We start from the raw sequence: 19,605 nt of genomic DNA on the forward strand, positions 1-19,605 counted from the left end.
AGAAGAATGGGGTATCCATCTCCTCAAGCATTTATCCTTTTTGTTACAGGCAATCCAATTACATTCTTTTAGTTATTTTGAAATGTACAGTTATTATTGACTATAGTCATCCTATTGTGCTATCAAATAGTAAGTCTTACTCATTCTATTTTTTGTACTCATTAACTTTCCCCACCTCTCCCTCAACCCTCTATTACCCTTGCCTGCCTCTGGTAACCATCCTTTTACTCTCTGTATCCATGAGTTCGATTGTTTTGATTTTTAGATCCCACAAATAAGTGAGAACATGTGATGTTTGTCTTTCTGTGCCTGGTTTATTTGACTTAACGTAATGATCTCCAGTTCTATCCATGTCGTTGGAAATGACAGGATCTCATTCTTTTTTATGGCTGAGTAGTACTCCATTGTGTATATATACCACATTTTCTTTGTTCATTCATCTGCTGATGGACATTTAGGTTGCTTCCAAATATTAGTTATTGTGAACAGTGCCACAAGAAACATGGGAGTGCAGACATTTTGATCAGGTCCATAGCTAATAAGTTCAATATATGAATCTATTTTCTTTACTCTTCTTGGTCCTGCTCCTAAAATGCCTTGTAATTATATTGACTAAACATGGTGTATAAAAAAAATTATAGAGGTGCAGTGGCAGATACATGTCATTATACTTTTGTTAAAATTCATAGAATGTACAAAGCAAAGCATGGACCCTAATGTAAACTGTTGACTTTGGGTGGTAATGCTGTGTCAATATAAGTTCATTCTAATAGATGTACCACTGTAAAGCAAAATGTTGATAGTAGGAGAGGTTGTCATGTATGCGGACAGTGTATATGTGGGAACTCTCTGTACTTTCTGCTCAATTCTGATGTGAAGCCAAAACTGCTCTAAAACATAAAGTTTATTAATTTAAAAAAAGCACCAAAGCTCTAGTTGATGTTTTCTCTTTCCAGAGAGGATTCACCCTGTCCTCTGGCAGACAACAAAGAAGCAGATCACTTTAGTCCAGTCAGGGACTACACTAGCTGGACTTGGACTATTTCTAGCCTGTCCTTCCCCACCCCCTACGCACATCTTTTTATATGAAGATGTCCAAGACTCCCAGTGAGAGTCTGGGGTATGTCACAGGGCCTCTCATTCTTGATGAGTCAGGAACTACAATTTTTGTTTCCCCATCACAATGAAATTGCCAAAGTCTGTACTCTGTTTGTCACCTGGTCTTTGCTTTTCTTCTTAGCTGCTCAATCAGTCAATGCCTAGAAGGGAAAACTGTAACCCAGTGTCAGTCTGACTTATTTGGACCTCATTTCTCTACAGGATCTAGACTATTCAGTTTCTCCCTTCTTTGGTAATTCTAAATTCTAATTTTTACCTCCTAGCCCCCGTGAGATTGCCTAAGGCTCTGCCTAGCTTCTTGGCCACTTGTGCCTAAGATGTAGCAAATGCCTCAAGGAGAAATGTGGTGTGTCTTCACATTGTCCTCACCTCAGCGAATATCCTTTCTCTCCACATCATACCCTTCATCCTGACTGCCTCACTGTCTTATGCATTCAAATATGTATATTTATGTATCATGTCTGTGTGTATACAGGTATGCCTCATTTTATTGTACTTCACTCTACTGTGCTTTGTAGATATCGCATTTTTTACAGACTATAGGTTTGTGGCAACCCTGCATTGAGCAAGTCTGTTGGTGCTGTTTTTCTAAGAGCATGTGCCCACTTTGTGTCTCTGTGGCACGTTTTGGTAGTTCTCACAATATTTCAGGCTTTTTCATGATTATCAATTTTATGGTGATCTGTGATCAGTGATCCTTGATGATATTATTGTCAGTTTTTGGACACCATGAACTACACCCATATTGATGTTGAACTTAATCAGTAAATGTGTGTTCTCATTGCTCCATGGACCAGCTGCTTCTTGTCTCTCTCCCTCTTCTAGGGTCTCCCTATTCCCTGAGACATAGCAGTATTGAAATTAGGCCAATTGATAACCTTACAATGCCCTCTAAGTGTTCAAGTGAAGGAAGAGTTGTATGTCTCTCACTTTAAATCAAATACTAGAAATTATTAAGCTTAGTGAGGAAGGCATGTTGAAAACCAAGATCCACTCAAAGGTGGGCCTCTTGTACCAAACAGCCAAGTTATGATTTCAAAGGAAAAGTTCTTGAAGGAAATCAAAAGTGCTACTCTGGTGAACACATGAACAATAAGAAAGTGAAACAGTGTAATTGCTGATATGGAGAAAGCTTTAGTGGTCTGGACTAAATTCAGAGAAAGGTTTTAACTCTTTTCAGTTCTGTGAGGGCTGAGAAAGGTAAAGAAGCTGTAGAAGAAAAGTCTGAAGTTAACAGAGGTTGCTTCATGAGGTTGAAAGAAAGAAGCCACCTCCATAACATAAAAGTGCAAGGTGAAGCAGCAAGTACTGATGTAGAAGTTGCAGCAAGTTATGCAGAAGATCTAACCGGGATCATTGATGAAGGTGGCTATACTATAAAATGATATTTAATGTAGAAGAGCCTTTTGTTGGAAAAAAATGCCATCTGGGACTTTCATAGCTAGAGAGAAGTCAATACCTGGCTGCAAAACTTAACAGGCTGATTCTCTTGTTAGGGGTTAATGCATCTGGCAGCTTGAAGTTTCAGTCAGTGCTCATTTGCCATTCTAAAATTCTAGAGCCCTTAAGAATTATGCTAAATTTACTCTTCCTGAGCTCTATAAATGGAAAAATAAAGCCTGGATGACAGCCCATCTGTTTCACAGCATGGTTTCCTGAGCATGTGAAGTCCACTGTTGAGATCTACTGTTCAGGAAAAAAAAAAAGATTTCTTTCAAAGGATTACTGCTTATTGACAATGTAGTTGGTCACTCAAGAGCTCTGATGGAAGTGTGCAGGAAGATTAATGTTGTTTTCATGCCTGCTAATGCAGCATCCGTTCTGCAGCCCACAGATCAGGGAGTAATTTTGACTTTCAAGTCTTATGATTTAAGAAGTACATTTTGTGGCCGAGTGCGGTGGTTCACGCTGGTAATCCCAGCACTTGGGGAGGCTGAGACAGGTGGGTCACAAGGTCAGGAGATAAGACCATCCTGGCTAACACGGTGAAACCCTGTCTCTACTAAAAATACAAAAAAAAAAAAAGAGCCAGGCATGGTGGCGGGTACCTGTAGTTCCAGCTACTCCACAGGCTGAGGCAGGAGAATGGCGTGAACCCAGGAGGCGGAGCTTGCACTAAGCTGAGATCGTGCCCCTGCACTCCAACCTGGGCAACAGAGTGAGACTCTGTCTCAAAAAAAAAAAAAAAGTACATTTTTCAGGGGTATAGCTGCCACAGATAGTGATAGGGATTCCTGTGATGGATCTTGGCAAAGTAAATTGAAAGCTTCTGGAAATAACTAACCATTCTGGATGTCATTAAGAACATTTGTGATTCACAAGAGGAGATCAAATATCAACATTAACAGGAGTTTGGAAGTAGTTGATGCCAACCTTAATGGATGACTTTGAGAAATTCAAGACTTCAGTGGAGGAAGTAACTGCAGATAAGGTGGAACTAGCAAGAGAACTAGAATTAGAAGTAGAGCCTGAAGATGTGACTAAATTGCTGCAATCTCATGATAAAATCTGAATGGGTGAGGAAGTACCTCTATGGATGAGCAAAGAAAGTAATTTCTTGAGATGGAATCTACTCCTGGTAAAGATGTTATGAACGTTATTGCAGTGACAACAGAGAATTTAGAATATTACATAAATTAAGTTGATAAGGCAGCAGCAGGGTTGTAGAGGGTTGATTGCAATTTTGAAAGAATTTCTACTGTGAGTAACATGCTATCAAACAGTATCACGTGCTAGAGAAAAACCTTTCATGAAAAGAACAGTCAATTAATGGGCCAAACTTCTTCGCTGTCTAATTTAAGAAATTGCCACAACCACCCCAACCTTCAGCAACCACTTCTCTCTCTCATCAGTCAGCAGCTCTCAATATCAAGACCCTCCACCAGCAAAAAAAAAAAAAAATTACAACTTGCCAATGGCTCAAGTGATTGTTAGCATATTTTAGCAATAAAGAATTTTTAATTAAGGTATGTACATTGGTTTTTTAGGCATGATGCTATTGCACACCTAATAGACTATGGTATAGTGTAGACATGATTTTTATATGCACTGGGAAATAGAAAAAGTTGTATGACTCACTCAAGTGCAACATTTGCTTTATTGTGGTGGTCTGGAACTGAACTTGCAATATCTCCAAGGTATGCCTGTATACATGTGTGTATGTGTGTGTGTGTGTGTGTGTGTGTGTGTGTGTGTATAGTCATCCCTTGATATCCATGGAAATTGGTTCCAGGGCCTCCCATGAATACCAGGATATACAGATGAGCAAGCCCTTGATATAAAATGGTATAGTATTTGCATATAAACTATGTACATCCTCCCACATACTCCAAATCATCTCCAGATTACTTACAATACCTAATACAATGTAAATTCCATATAAGTAGTTATTATACTGTATTGTTAATGATTCCCAAAAATGTCTGTGCATATTTAGTAAAAACACAATTTTAGGGGAGATATTTTGGCATATTTTTGATCTGCAGTTGGTTGAATCCACGGATACAGAAACCATGGATATGGAGAGCTGACTTTGTGTGTGTGGGGTGTGTGTGTGTATAATATATATATTATATAACATATATATATGTGTGTGTGGACAGTGTGGACTTCCTGTAGGAAATTGTGTGCAGTGTGGACTTCCTGCAGGAAATATACATGATTAGAGGGGGAATGTATTAATTTTCTAGTACTGCATACAAATTACCACAAACTTAGTGGCTTAAAACAATACACATTTATTATCTTATAGTTTTTATGGGTCAGGAATTCTGGCACAGCTTAGCTAGGTCCTCTGCTTTAGGATCTCTCACGTGCCTGTAATCAACGTATTGGCCTTGCCCACATCGTCTTGTTTTGTGCTCTCTTTGTGTTCAATATGGCACACAGTCCCTCACCGGTTAGTTGTCAAGGTGGGAACTATTATAGATTCATGAAGGATGGAAGCATTCAGAAGATACTGTGCACACTATTACTGACCTTGTGGCTCTGTGTATGCTATTGCCTTTTAAGAAAAGCTCCTTAAGAAGTTCCAAATGCAAGGGCCTTTATTCTTTATCTTAAAATAACCCATATCTTTTAAATCAACTGAATTCCTTTCTGTAATTTTAATGGGAGAATTATAGGAGATGTGAGGATTTGATTTGGATTTAGCTACAAGAGAAGAGCTAGAATGTTCTAAAAGCCAGAGGAAAAAGAGCACTTTGCAGAGAGTGGAAATGAGACTGTACAGTAAGGTTCAAGTTCTAGTTGAATATTATTGGCCAGAGGAGAAGAAGTGGAAATGTTTTTAAGTCCCACATGGGTGGGCTGGCATTAAAGGTGTCCCACAGCTGTCAAAGGCTAGCCAGATCCTCTGGGACAGAATTTCTCACCAGTCTGTGCCCTTCCGTCTGGTTCCTTTCCCAACATAAGAACTGGAAAAAAAATTAGTTTTAAGTTCAGAATCTCCATTTGAGAATATTTGGAAACCATACGCTCCACAATAATTGTTTTAATTTTTTGAAGACCTATTAACCTTTTAATGTTTCAAAGAGATCCTTCTATCAAGTAGGAATGGAGGGAGAACAAAAGGCTAAAGGGATAAAGAACTTTTGTTCTCCTTTGGGAATTATTGGATCATTGCGATTTCAAGACACATCCAGGGAAGCTGACATTCTGACTTCCCAGCTTCCACCCCATAGATATGTTCAGTTTGTCTGTACCCAGGTTGCCTGGCTGAGTCTCAGGAATGCTTGTATTCCAGGTGATGATCTTGCTGTGCAATCAGCAGAGTTTCATCTGCACTCACGTTGACTACTGCCATCCCCACTGCTACCTGCACCACAGCCGCTCCTGTGCCCGACTGGTCAGAGCCATTAAGCTACTCTATGGAGACAGTGTGGACTCTCTGAGGGAAAGCAGCAACATCAGCAATGTGGCTCTCCGGGGCAAGAAACAGAAAGAAGTAAGTAAACGACCACTGAGTGATATTCCAATACTAGGGAACATGATGTCCTAACAATTTCTTCTCTGGAAATAAGAATTTTCAAGCAAATGCAATTGTAACAATCAGGTCTGTGTGCATCTAAACAAAAGCAGAAGAGATGTACAAGAAAGACAAATGTTTTGTCTTTTTGTCCATGAGTAAACATGGAATCTTTCCTCAGGTTTTGCCTTACTCTGTAAATAAATATGAATGCATAGGGATGATGATGATGATGAATAAGTTATTGTGGTAGGCAGAATAATGCCTCTCCCACAAAGATACTCACATCCTAATCTCTGGAAATTGTGAATATCTTCACATGGCAGAAGAGATTTTGCAGATGTGACTGAAAATTTTACAATGGGCAGCGTGTCCTAAATTATCCAGCTGTTCTCGGTGTCATCATAAGGGTCCTTATAAGTGGAAAAAGGAGTCAGGAGGGTCAGAGGCAGAGAAGGAAATGTTGTGAGAAAAGCAGAGGTCAGTGCGATGCAGGGCCATGAGCCAAGGATTGCTGGCAGCCTCTAGAAGCTAGAGAAGACAAGGAAATGGATTATCTCCTAGAGCCTTCAGAAGCAATCACAGCCCTGCCAATCTGTTTTAGACTTCTGACCTCCAGAATTGTAAGATAATAAATTTGTGTCATTTTAAGCTGTGAAGATTGTGGTCACTTGTTACAGCAGCAACAGGAAACTAACACAACTATGTACTAAAAAATATGCGTAAATGGGCCCACTATTCCCAGCCAAGTAAAAGAGTCATCTAGGTCAAATCAGACTAAAGGAGATTCCTTCAAGAAACTATTACATTTTTCAAGTATTCAGCTGCCCTTTTCTGAAAACTACCCTGAGCAGCTGAGCTGGCAGGAGACGAAGACAGTGACCAGGGCTGCTGTGCTCCTGCCAGGGAAGGCCTGAATTTTCCACCTGCCCCTGAACAGGCATCACAGCCAAGATGCCTGACTGAATGTTGTGGCCGCCCCTGCAGCTGCTTTTCCCAAGCGGTTTTGCAAAGAGATTTTTATATAACACCTATTCATTTCAGCAGGCATTTATTATGTGCCCTCTGTTGGCACAATATTAGGCTAGATATTCTGTTAAGAAAAAATAAAACCTAGAAGCAGAAAATCTTTCTAAGGAATTTACAAACCAGGTTTGGACTGGGGAGGGGGTAAGCAATAATATATACATCAAACAATGAGAGAATATGAGCAATAACAACAAAAATCCACAGTTGAGTTGTGTAGCAGTTTTTTATACCTTAGCACTCACTAAGGGATTTTTTTAATTACAACTTTTTTATTATGAAAGCAATACATGTTCATTGAAGAAATTTTTAATAATACAAAATACTCTTTTAAAATTACATATCTGATATACCTCGTAAGTATGCAAGTTCATCCTATGGAGTATGATCTTTTAGTATTTTTTCTAAATGTATGTGTGAGGGTATAAAGTAAGTACATTTCATTGGCAAGTGCCTTTTGAATCTTAAAAACCATCGCAAGAGTTATTTTATCCCTATTTTACAGGTTTTTTAACTGTAGGGGCTCAGAAAGTTGGGATTATTCACAGTTTATAATGTATTTAGCTAGACTTTAACCTTAGAAATATGAAACATCAGAATCAGGGCTTTTTAAACTAGACTCTCTTGCATTTCATGTTATTCAAATAATACAAATTCTGAGGGGAATGAAGGTGGAGAGTAGACCAGTGTGGGGTACAAATAAACTGCTAAATAATGACATAAAAAGAAAAGAAGTAAATATGTTTGTGTGTGCATACATGTATACGTATATAAATCATATATATATTTCAAACGTAAATGGCACTGCATTTAAAGAAAATCTATTTTTATTTATGTAAATTCTTTGTTACTATAAAAACTCCCTTAGCTTTAGGTTAAAACCATATACGTTGAAAGTTTCAAAAATATATGAGCCTAAATTATTGATCATTGTTCTCCATAAACACTTCAGAATTTCTTACTGCTGTGTTTTTTGCTGGAACTGGGCCTCTAATCTAACATAGCCCAACCCAAACATTCTTTAAGATCCAACTCAAATGCCATCTCCTCCATGAAACCTTTTTTGAATCTTCAGGTGTTAAGCACAGGGCCTACTGCAGATGGACACTTAATGTTATTTTCCTTATTTCCTTCTTCAACTAAATTATAATGGTATTTTACTCATGTTTTCTCATTATTTAAATCATCCATCCATCCATCCATCCATCCATCCAGCCAGCCAGCCAGCCAGCCATTCATCTATTCAACAAACTTGTAAAGAACGTGTAGATCATACTGAGCCCATACTTTGCACTGGGTACAATAATGGGCAAAAAAAAAAAAAAAAATACAGTTTGTACCCTCATATACTGCACATAATCTAGTCCAAGATAGACATTGATCAAATAAACTTCCCAAATTGATGTAAAATGGCATCTGCAATAAGTGAAATAATGGAGAGCTTCACCATGCTGAGAGAGCTTATGAATGAGGCTTTGGTCTTGTAGGGAAAAATAAAAGCCTTTCCAATAAAGTGACAGGTGAGCTTTGACTAAAGGATGCATAGATGTTAACTGGATACAGAGTGTCCAAGCAGAGGGAAGAGGTGAGTATGAAGGGCCATGACTGGAGCACAGAGGACTGTGGTGCATGATGAAGCTGCACAGGCAGCTCGAGACCAGACCTTGTGGGATCGTGGGAAGGCTTTCATTTTATCCTGTGAGCAGTGGCATGTTCTTCCACTTAATAAGCTTTTTGAGAACTGAGGAAGTCTTTCACATTTTGTATCCTGCATGATAACCTAACAGAGTACTCACTTATATAATAATAGAGCAGTCATTAATATTAAGTGAGTGAGTAGAGCTATAGTCCTAGGGTGTTTCATGAGTGCCCTCCACTCTGCCTCAACCAGGCCACTGGCCTGAAGCAGTAGAAAAGGCTTACCAACTTTCTGCTATTGCTTACATTTCTGAAAAGAAAAGGAAAAGTAAGGCATGAATAAGTGGCTTCTAACTTTAACACTTTGAAATTAGTCATTCAGGTAGAGAGCTGAAAAGATGAATTGACTCCTCTGTGATAAACATTTTATTTCGAAAATGCTAGCCTCCTCCACAAGCTCTTTGCTTTCTGTCATGGCACTTTTCATTTGCCTGTTGTGAATCTGCCAGATAAATGAACAATGCCCACATTCCCAGATGATAAATGAAAACAGAGTAGGCAATAAAGCAAGAGTAAAAGCAGTGTTCTGATTAGAATCGTGTCTTATGAGCAATTGGTATTTCATTCCTGTTTTCTTTTTAATTAGTTTTTTATGGCAGAGTATATTTGTGGCAGCTAGTACATTTTGTAACCCATCTAATTCTGATCGATTTGCTAATCTACATTTCAATGCTCAGGGACTCACTGTACAATCTGTTAGTCTATTTTAGTGTACTTCCAAACTTGAGGGTTTTTTAAAAATAAACTGTCATTCTACATGTATATATCACCTTTACCAAAGAATTCTGAGATTTTTCCTCTATGTCTGTACTTTGTCCAAAGCTATGTTATAAGTAGAGTAAATGTTTAATTAATGCTTGCTAATTTAAAAAAGGAGCAGATTAAATTTTTCGCCTTTCAACCAAAAAGGAGGGGGGAACAAATTGTGATACATGCTCACAAAAATAAAGGACACAGTGTGGGTAAATTCCATAAAGCAAACTCCAGTGCCAATGTCAAGAGGTCAACTGACTTCCTGCAGAACCAACATTTTTCCTAAAGCTATCTATGAACAACATTATTGTAAGGCCAGGACCAGGCCCTGGGTCTTAATTTCATGGGCCAGGATGACTGTCCACCATAACTTACATAATTCATGTGTTAAAGGTGTATGAGGCACAAAGAGTCTAGGTTACCTTTTGGGAAATATTGCATTTCTGTTGGCATAACCTTCTTCCCAGAAACATGAGGAAATTCCTTTCTCAGAGAGCCCAGTAGGCTGACTTCAATTTCCCCAAATTTTAAACACCTTGTTATAGTGTTACAATTATTTTAGAATTTAAAAAAAGAAGAAAAATATAAATACTTTGTTATTTCCGCACGAAGTCCTCCTTCGTGCATGCATTTCCTTTTCTGTTTATCTTGACTTTTCATTTGTTTACGTGTTTGTCATCTGTCTTTCCTACACTTCTCTAGGAGTGCAGGTACCTACTCCAGAAGTTAGTCTAGTTCCTGGCATATGGTTAAATCAAAAAATGTTCTTGAATTATTCAATGAATAGGCAAAATTTTATTTAAAACCATTATTATTCCTCTCTAGTCAGTAGTCTTGTTGTAAAGAACAAAAGATTGAACTTGTTCAAACAATTAGGGAGATTCTTCAAAGGATACAGTAGAATCTCATGAAACTAGGGACAGAAAAAGAATCAGCTAAGCCTCAGGGCAATGAGAACCAAAGCTGCTGTCCATTTCAGGATGAACATAGTCTTTCATCTCAGCTTCTTTCTGCATTGTCTCCATCTGCACTAACATTCTGTCCCCTGGCCGCTCCTGTTGCTGTATTCGTCTTTGATGTAGACTGAAAATTTCAAGATGGCATCATTATTTTTCTGCACAGCAACCATCACTAAATGATTCAAACTCTGTTCCTCTTAATTCCCTAGGACAGGAATTTGAGGGGGCCATCTCCTCCTCTTTTAGGCCAAACACCACAAGTGATAAATCCTTAGCCAGTCAAAAAATTGGTTTTGCATTGGTAATCTAATCAAAAGTGGTCAGGATGCAGAGAGGAGACACAGAGTCAACTAGGATGGATTTTTCTAAGACAGATACATAGGAAAAAATGGCATTGGTCCAAGTTTTACACTATCCCATAGCAAGGATTCCCAAGTATCCCTGATAGATCATGAGGCTGCATAACTGCTTCCCACTGAACACAGCTCCCTCCGGTAGAACCACCTCAACAATGACTGAGTAGAGGAATTCATCACTAATTTATTAATACCAAAGGACAGAATTTATCACTAATCTCTATTTATTGCTAATAGAGGCATCTACTAGTGGTCCTTTGAAGAGTTTGAGATTTCACTGAACTGCAAGATGCACATAGTGGTTGAAATTACAAATCAAGCAGGGAACTGTAGAGAAACTCAAGACTAGCAACCCAAGACCAAAGGACAGAATTTGTCACTATTGTTTCCAGAATCTATCTCTATTCTGTCCTTTGGTCTTGGATTGCTAGTCTTGAGTTTCTCTACAGATCCCTGCTTGATATGTCATTTCAACCACTAGGTGCATCTTATAGTCCAGTGAAATCTCTAACTTTTCAAAGGACCACTAGTAGATGCCTTTGGAACTAGTCTCCTACTCCTTCCAGTAGTCTGAGTTAGGAGTCACACCAGTAGAGGGACTTTAAGACCTTTACAAGAGTGTACCCAAGTACCCATCACACATGTACCCCCATCTCTGTGATATCTATCTTCTAATCAAGTCATTAAAAAAGAGTTACCAGCTTATCACCTTGATGTGAAAGCCCTTCCTGCTTCCTTCCTTTTCCACTAAAACAAGCACCCTAAGTATCATGAGGCCACCAGAACACACCATGCTTCCTAAGACAACATGGTAGGATATTAAATATTTGAAGAGCTTGACTTATACTTTCTGTTCCTGGTAGGCAGAAGCACAGAGTATCGGGGACAAATATAAATGCTCATCTTTGTGTGTGTGTGTGTGTGTGTGTGTGCGCGCGCGCGTGTGTGTGCGCGCGCGCTGAGTATTTTCCTGTATCTGCCTGGTTAAAATTCCTGTAATTTAATCAAGAAGTAATTGTTCAAAAGAATTCCTGGAGACAAAATGTCCAACCAAAAGAGAAAGTGGTAAAATATTTGAAAATTTTAAGAATTATATTTTTAAAAAATTGTAATGAAAAAATACTCATTAAAAAATCATAGTAAAATGAATCATTTAAAATTATGTGCCACACATAGCATCATCACAGTTGTGCTAAGATGCATGGGGGAAAAGGCTGAAAGGAAACTAATAATGGCTATCATTGGGTTGTGGATTGTATTAGTCTGTTCTCATGCTGCTATGAAGAAATACCCTAGACTGGGTAATTTATAATGGAAAGAGGCTTAATTGACTCACAATTCTTCATGGCTGGGAAGGCCTCTGGAAACTTACAATCATGGTGGAAGGCAGCCCTTCACAGGGCAGCAGGAGAGAGAATGAGTGCAAGCAGGGGAAATGCCAGAAGCTTATAAAATCATCAGCTCAGATGGGCATGGTGGCTCACACCTGTAATCCCAGCACTTTGGGAGGCTGAGGCTGGCGGATCACAAGGTCAGGAGTTCGAGACCAGCCAGGCCAATATGGTGAAACCCCATCTCTAAAAATACAAAAATTAGCCAGGTGTGATGGTGGTGCCTAGAGTCCCAGCTACTCGGGAGGCTGAGGCAGGAGAATTGCTTGAACTTGGGAGGCAGAGGTTGCAGTGAGCCGAGATCATGCCACTGCACTCCAGCCTGGGCAACAAAGCAAGACTCCATCTCAAAAACAAACAAACAAAAACAAAAACAAAACAAAACATCATCAACTTTCATGAGACACACTCATTATCACAAAAACAGTAGGGGAGAAACCACCCCCATGATCCAATTACTTCCCACCGGATTTCTCCCATGACACATGAGGATTATGGGAACTGATGAGATTTGGGTGGGGACACAGCTAAACCACATCAGGAATTACTGAGACTTTTGTTTTCTTCATAATTTTTCTTTCTTTTCCAGATATGCTCCAATGTACATTTATTATTTTATAAATATAAAGAATAAAACAGAGAGATTGCAGTTTTTAGTATCTTGACTCTTTTGCAAGGGTCAGATACACCTGTACATTAGTATGGAAAACTATTCCTATATATGATTTTAGAACAGTTTTCAAACTATATAAAATGGGCATACTGTTTATGCTATATATTGCTTTCACATACACAGGGTAAAAAAGCAAAGCAATAGTTATCTCTCCAAATAATATGTGTTCCCACGTCTGCACCTCCATGATTTTTCCTTTAGAAAGCACAGCAAGAGCTCTGATGCACTTGTTTTCAAGTACGTTCATTTTAAAAGTTGATTCTATACTTGTCACATAATAGATGCATTTTCTTGGGTCTTTTTGTCAGAGTTTTGAAAGACTTTCTTGGAATATCCATGCACTTTTAGATTTGCCTTTTCTTTTAAAATATCTTTATCCATAACACTATGAAGCTCTGTTCAAAAATTCTTAAGAAGTTCATTTTTTTTTCCCTTGGCTAGAGGGAGAAAGTGTTTCATTGACATGCCTCTGGAAAAACAAATGAGCATTTATTCCATGTGAGGAGAACCATTCCCTCTTTGCACAGCCTGGAGTGCAAAAATAGAAGAATCAGGACTCTGGATAAGTAAGCCTGCCTTCGTTAGGTTCAATCCTTCTCCCAGCTGCACTGTTCAGTCCATCTCTTGGCATTGAAGGAGTTAGAGGAAGAAATTGTCTTATCTGTTCTTATGTAGGTGAATCACCTGGTTGAGGAGACAATTTCTAAGAAGAGCTGTTGCCTCTTACAGAAGAGTATGGTTTTTGAAAAGAAATCATTTTACCTGCACAGCTAGGTCCTTGATAATGGATACTATGAACTCATACTTCCTTGACGAGTCCTGTATTTGACCTTTAACTTCCTAACACTTCTCTGTGAAATATTTTTTCTCTTTTATGACCAAGTTGTTCAACTTGTAGCATCCAACCCTGTGAAGGGACTATTGGATAGAGTGGATTTTATCTCACTTAATATTTTAAAAGATTTGTGTTTTTCTTGATGAAATATAATTAGCCCTGAAATGGAAATGGGGAGATCCTTGTCTTTTCCCTTTTCTGCTAATAACTAGCTTTGCAGTTCAGTCAAGTTCTCCACCTCTCCGGATCCCAGTTTTCTCAAAGGTCAAAGAGGACTTCATTACTCAATATCTCTAAGCTATTTTTTTATTATAAAATTAACTGCTTTTATAAATAAACTACTTTTATAAATTTTAGAAAATGTAGACCCACCAAAAGGCCTTTAATTATCCCTTCCACTAGAAGATGGTTGCCTGGAGAACTGCGGGGACATACAGCACTGTTGGGTTTTTAGAAAACACACCACTCTTCTTTACATATCCCTGTTCTTTTCAGTGCTCAGATAAGTCATGCCTGAGGACACCTTCTCTAAAGAAGAGAGTTTCAGATGCCAATCTGGAAGGAAAAAAAGATTCCGGAATGCTGAAGTACATCAGACTTCAGGTATTGGCACCTGGATCAGAAGGATTCATGGAACTTTTAACAGGGAGGGAACTCCAGACAGCCTATTTACTAATGTTTGGGACATACAGCGTCAGTTGGTACAGTGTTGGCATAAAGCCCCTTCAGTTGGTGAGCAAGAGTGCCACCAAGTGTGCAAGAAAAAAAATCTTTTCTTGCTAGATAACCAGCTTCCACAGGCAAGGCTTGGGAACTTTGGTTCGAACCACAGCTGTCCCCACTGTCCTCACTGCAGGAGAGCTAACTTCCCACGTGTGTGTAACAGCTACACTTATGGGTTTTGGAATGAAACAGTCTGGGTTCACATCCCATGTCTGCTGCTCTGGCTCTGGGACCTTGGGCAAGTTATTTGATTTCTCTTGGTCTCAGTCACCTTATTTATAAAATGGGGGTTACAACACTAGACGTGTCCCAAGGAATTATTGCATGGATTAAAGAAAATGGTACATGTACCTACTTATCCAGTGCTTGACACATTGTTATGTTATTATTACAACATAAACTCTAAATCATTATCTCCCCCCCAAAAAAAACTGTTCATATTTTTCTGGAATGTGAAATGATGATGACTTGTCTGGAACCTACATTTGTCACCTAAATTGTCAGAAACAATGGATTAAATAGGATTTTGTGGGTTAATCTGGGGCAATAACCACAATGTATTATGTATTTCGAAGGGAAATGTCATGCATGTTCACACTGGCTCAGGTAACTTTTCAAATGGGCTTTTTCATGAGTTACAGGCTGCTTATAGTTTTCAGTGGAAATCTACTATTAGGAATGAAAATAGGAGCCTTTAAAAATCTATCAAGACTTTTAACACAAAGATGTATTTCCTGGGTTCTTTCTTTTCTCATGGGGTTGTACTCAATCTATGGTTTACTCCTTGATGGTTGCAAAGCAATTTTGTGGTGAAAACATCATAAAATTAGTGGGTTTTTTTCTAGTTATGCTTCAGTTAATAAGGTATAAAGCTTATCATATGCGCTGTCAACTAAATATGCTCCCATTTTAGAAAGTATTTTAAGGTCACTTTAGGCAATCAGAGAGAGGGGAAGTGGCTTTTAAGTTTCAGGAGAAGTGTAGTATTCACTGTCTTAAAAAATTTTAAAACATGATTTCCATCTTTTCCCAGGTGATGAGCTTGTCGCCTGCTCCCTTATCTCTGTTAATCAAGGCAGCACCAGTTCTGACAGAGGAGATGTATGGAGACATCCAGCCAGCTGCCTGGGAGCTCCTGCTCAGCATGGATGAACACATGGCAGGGGCAGCAGGTAAATAAAGACCCCCTGGAACCCTGCGCCTGCTACCACTGCCATTACTGATCCAAGTGTTTAAATAAGAGAGAGGGGCTTTCATTCTATTTTTGCTCCTAGGTCAAGTTAATGGCAATTGCTATAACTGTAGACTCTAGAGCTGTGTGCTATAGGAAGGTAGACCCAGGGTTTGTGTGCTGCCTTCCAATTTCACCATATGGTCTGCACCAAAGCATATGTCTCTCTCAGGGTGTTACCAAATGATAGAGAATGATTTTCCCCAGATCCTGCACTTTCACTATATTTCACAAGAGACAGAATTATTTTTTGTGTCCTCTCCTAGATTTAACATGCACCACCATAATTAACTTTATCAAATCTTATGTGAGTAATGTTCTATGTCCAAAAGGTGGTATCGAAGCAAATGTGTTAACATTTAAGTGATTTGTCCAAGGCCACATAGCTAGAGGCAAAATGTGTATTCTTCACTTTTCCACTTTTTGTACAGATCCCTAAATTTGTATGTGGTTATTTTAATTTCAAAATACACATGATAAAAATTCAAGTAATACAAAATTGTATGAAGTTAAAAGTATTGCCCTCTCTCCTGTGACCCGCTCCGCTCTCCACATTCCCCAGCCCCCTTCCCCCTCCCCCCGCCATTCCTTTCCGCAGAGGCAACAGTTTTTAAGTTTCTCAGGAATCCTTCTAGGGTAAACTATGTGTAGATATATATACACACACACACACTCACACACATATATGTATATATGTATGTAAGTTATATATTGCATGTTTTGTTTTTCATGCAAATGGGACATGCTGTAAGTGCACTTTGAATTTTTTCATTTATGTCTAGCAGACTGCTTTTAAATGTCAGTTTATAGTTTTACCTCTTTTTAATGGCTACAAAATATTCCACTGAATGAATAGACATATCATAATTTATTTAACCAAGACCTATTGATGAAAATTTAGGTGGAGTCCAGCCTTTTGCTCTTTTATACCACACTGCAATAAATATCTTGGTAAAATATCTTTGTTCACATTAAAGCTTAGGTTTTTGCTTCTCAGAGAGCACTATGGGAGTTCAGGGAATGGCACACTTCCCAAATGTGGGATAGTCATGGAAACTTAAATATAAACAAATGGACTGGCCTTTAAAGAACACCTAGAAGTTAGCCAGGCGGGGAAAATGGTGGGTGCAAAACTGGGTGAATGTGGAAGTGCACTGGGCTTTTTGGGAAGCCTGAGGAGACTGAAGACTAGCATGGCTTTTGTAGAGGGGTCACGAGTGCATAATATTAGAAAGGTGAGTAGGACTCAGCTTGTAACCGGCTTTGAATATCAGGCTTATGACTGTGGACCTTGCATTGAATTGTGAAAAACCAGTCGTGGCTTCTGAGCCATAGAGCAATCTTGTATACAGAGTGTGAATTGTTACTAAGTTTGATACTGCAGCAATATGTGGAATACTTTGGTTTTAAAAATAGTGTTTTGTTGTAGAGGAAGGATGAAGAGAAGCTGGCTAATGGGTACAAATGTACAGTTAGGAATAAGTCCTAATGTTCAAAAGCATAGTAGTGTGACTATCAGTAGTGTGACTATCATTAACAACAAAGTATTGTATATTTCAAAATAGCTAGAAGACAGGACTTGAAATGTTTCCAACACATGGAAACAGTAAGTACTCGAGGTGGTGGATATTTTAAATAATCTGACTTGATCATTACAATCTATGCTTATAATGAAATTACCACATGTACTCTATGTGTACAAATATTATGTACATATTTATAAAATAAATTTTTAAAATTTTTTCAAAAAGAAATAGTAATTTTTAGATGAAGGAGAGTTGGTAATATATGGTTGGTGACATGACACTGAAACTAAAGAGGAAGGCCAAAGTTAGAGGTAAACTTGGGGAACAAGTTGATATACATGACAGCTGAAATAATGAGAGTAGATGGGCTCTCTGGGAGAGGGTCAGTAGAGAAGAAAGAGATGAGGAATAACCACTAAGCCACTGGTCTCCTCCACGTCTAGAGGACCAAAGGAAGAAGCCCAGCTAGAAAAAGTGATGAGAAAAGTACATAACTCAAATAATCTCAAGCTGTGGAAGCAAAGGAAAATAGTTCTTCAAGGTGATTGTTATGAAGGTATTAAAAACTGAAAGGAAACAACTGCTATAAAACTACCTTTGGATCTGAGGATTTGTGAGCATTACAAGAAAACTTTTTCATGAGATTAAGATGGAACTCTGCAGTGACTTAAAGAATGAGCCGAGTGTTTAAAAAGTGAGGCAGGGTAGAGTACATTTTAAAGAAAAGCAAAGAAAGGAGAAAGAGTGGAGATTTAAGCACCTAGTAGGCTAAAGAAAAGTATTATCAAAAGATAGTGATTACAATAACTTGCATTTGTTATAGAACTAGATCATATTCGTTATCTTATTGATAAACCATTCTATAGATGAGCCAACTTGAGTCAGAGAATTGGAAGGACGTATCTAAGTTCACACAGCTCAAAGGGCAAGGACACCAAACCCAGATTTTCTGACTGCACAGATAGATGCCCTTCCCATTACAACTATATTGCCTCTATTTTTAAAAAACAACATGCATTAGAAATGTGTTGTACTTTTCACTACACAAAGCACTTTCTTATATATTCTTTTATTTTCTTCTAAAAACAACTTTGGAAGCAGGTATTAGTATTATTATTGTTCTAAAAGGTATTAGTATTATCATTATCACTATTGTTTTTCTGGGAGGTTTACCAATAAAGAAAATTGGAATCTAAGAGAAGTTAAGAGGCTTGCCCAAGATCTTTTGGCAGGGAAGTATCAGAACTACTAGGATTTAACCCCACTTCTTCTGGGACAACTGCCTAAACACATTGTTACGCTCTGTGAAAGAGAACATGAGAGATTCATGACATAATCATGTAGGGTATGTTTTTATAACTGCCACTGGCTCCTCTATCTGTATTATAAAGTTTATTTACAAAGTCATTATTCATTAGCTTTATAACTTACCGTGGAACTTGGCCTTTCACTTACTGATATTTGGCTTTTCACAAAAATTTTTCATGGTATTATGACTCATTAAATCTCTTTTGGCTTCTCAACCTCTTCTATCTCTGGGAAGGATATATGTTTCTAATAGAGTCTATGATGTGGAATTTTAAAAATGTAGCCAATGTAACTGAGGTAGTTTTTAAAGGATAACTTTATTTATTGTCCTTGGGTTACTAAGAGATGACTCTAGCCATCTCCTAAAAATCATACTTCAAGATGTACTTTTCTTATTTCATTTGCTTCCTGTGGCATTCGCTTTTCACTGTGAGTCAAAGGAAACTTTGCTTAGCGTGAGTGATTCTACTGAAATGTCATGTTGTTGCTGCCCTCGCACCAGCTATTGGAAGGCTGTGGGTGGTACAAAGGTTTGCTTTTGCCAGTGCTGGTAGCCGAGCTCCATATATCTCAGGAGTCATTTTCATAAGATATAAGCAGTTTCCACTTCTCCCCAACCCCGGGAACTCAGCAGCATTTTAAAAGCATAGCTGATGAAATATTGACTGTCTCCAGCTGCCATGTTCCTGCTGTGTGCAGTGAAGGTGCCTGAGGCCGTGTCCGACATGTTGATGTCAGAGTTCCACCACCCAGAGACCGTGCAGAGGCTGAACGCTGTCCTCAAGTTCCACACGCTCTGGAGGTTTCGCTATCAGGTCTGGCCCCGGATGGAGGAAGGAGCACAGCAGATTTTTAAGGTGAGGGATACTTCTCACAGAGGAGTTACATTAGCAAACCCAAACCACTGTTTGTTTAAACCCTTGAACCTCAGAGTCACAGTGTGTGGCCAAAGATATTCTAATTTTTTCTCTCTGATTATATAAGTAAACCTAACATACATGAATGTATTCCTACTGTTAAAAAGTTAAAACACAGAAGAGT

At 38.6% G+C, this 19,605-nt stretch overlaps 1 protein-coding gene across 23 annotated transcripts in view; it reads left to right on the forward strand.

Moving 5' to 3' along the window:
- LOC105481129 (unc-80 homolog, NALCN channel complex subunit) overlaps positions 1–19,605 on the forward strand; it is a 231,613-nt gene that overhangs the window by 128,459 nt on the left and 83,549 nt on the right. For all 23 annotated transcript variants that reach the window (XM_011740446.3, XM_071073877.1, XM_011740447.3 and 20 more), the window contains 4 exons: positions 5,864–6,064; positions 14,272–14,379; positions 15,533–15,671; positions 19,240–19,421. In XM_011740446.3, coding sequence (XP_011738748.2) covers positions 5,864–6,064; positions 14,272–14,379; positions 15,533–15,671; positions 19,240–19,421 — 630 coding nt within the window. The remainder of the gene's footprint in view (positions 1–5,863; positions 6,065–14,271; positions 14,380–15,532; positions 15,672–19,239; positions 19,422–19,605) is intronic.

Source organism: Macaca nemestrina, chromosome 11, assembly GCF_043159975.1.
Source record: "Macaca nemestrina isolate mMacNem1 chromosome 11, mMacNem.hap1, whole genome shotgun sequence".
NCBI lineage: Eukaryota > Metazoa > Chordata > Mammalia > Primates > Cercopithecidae > Macaca > Macaca nemestrina.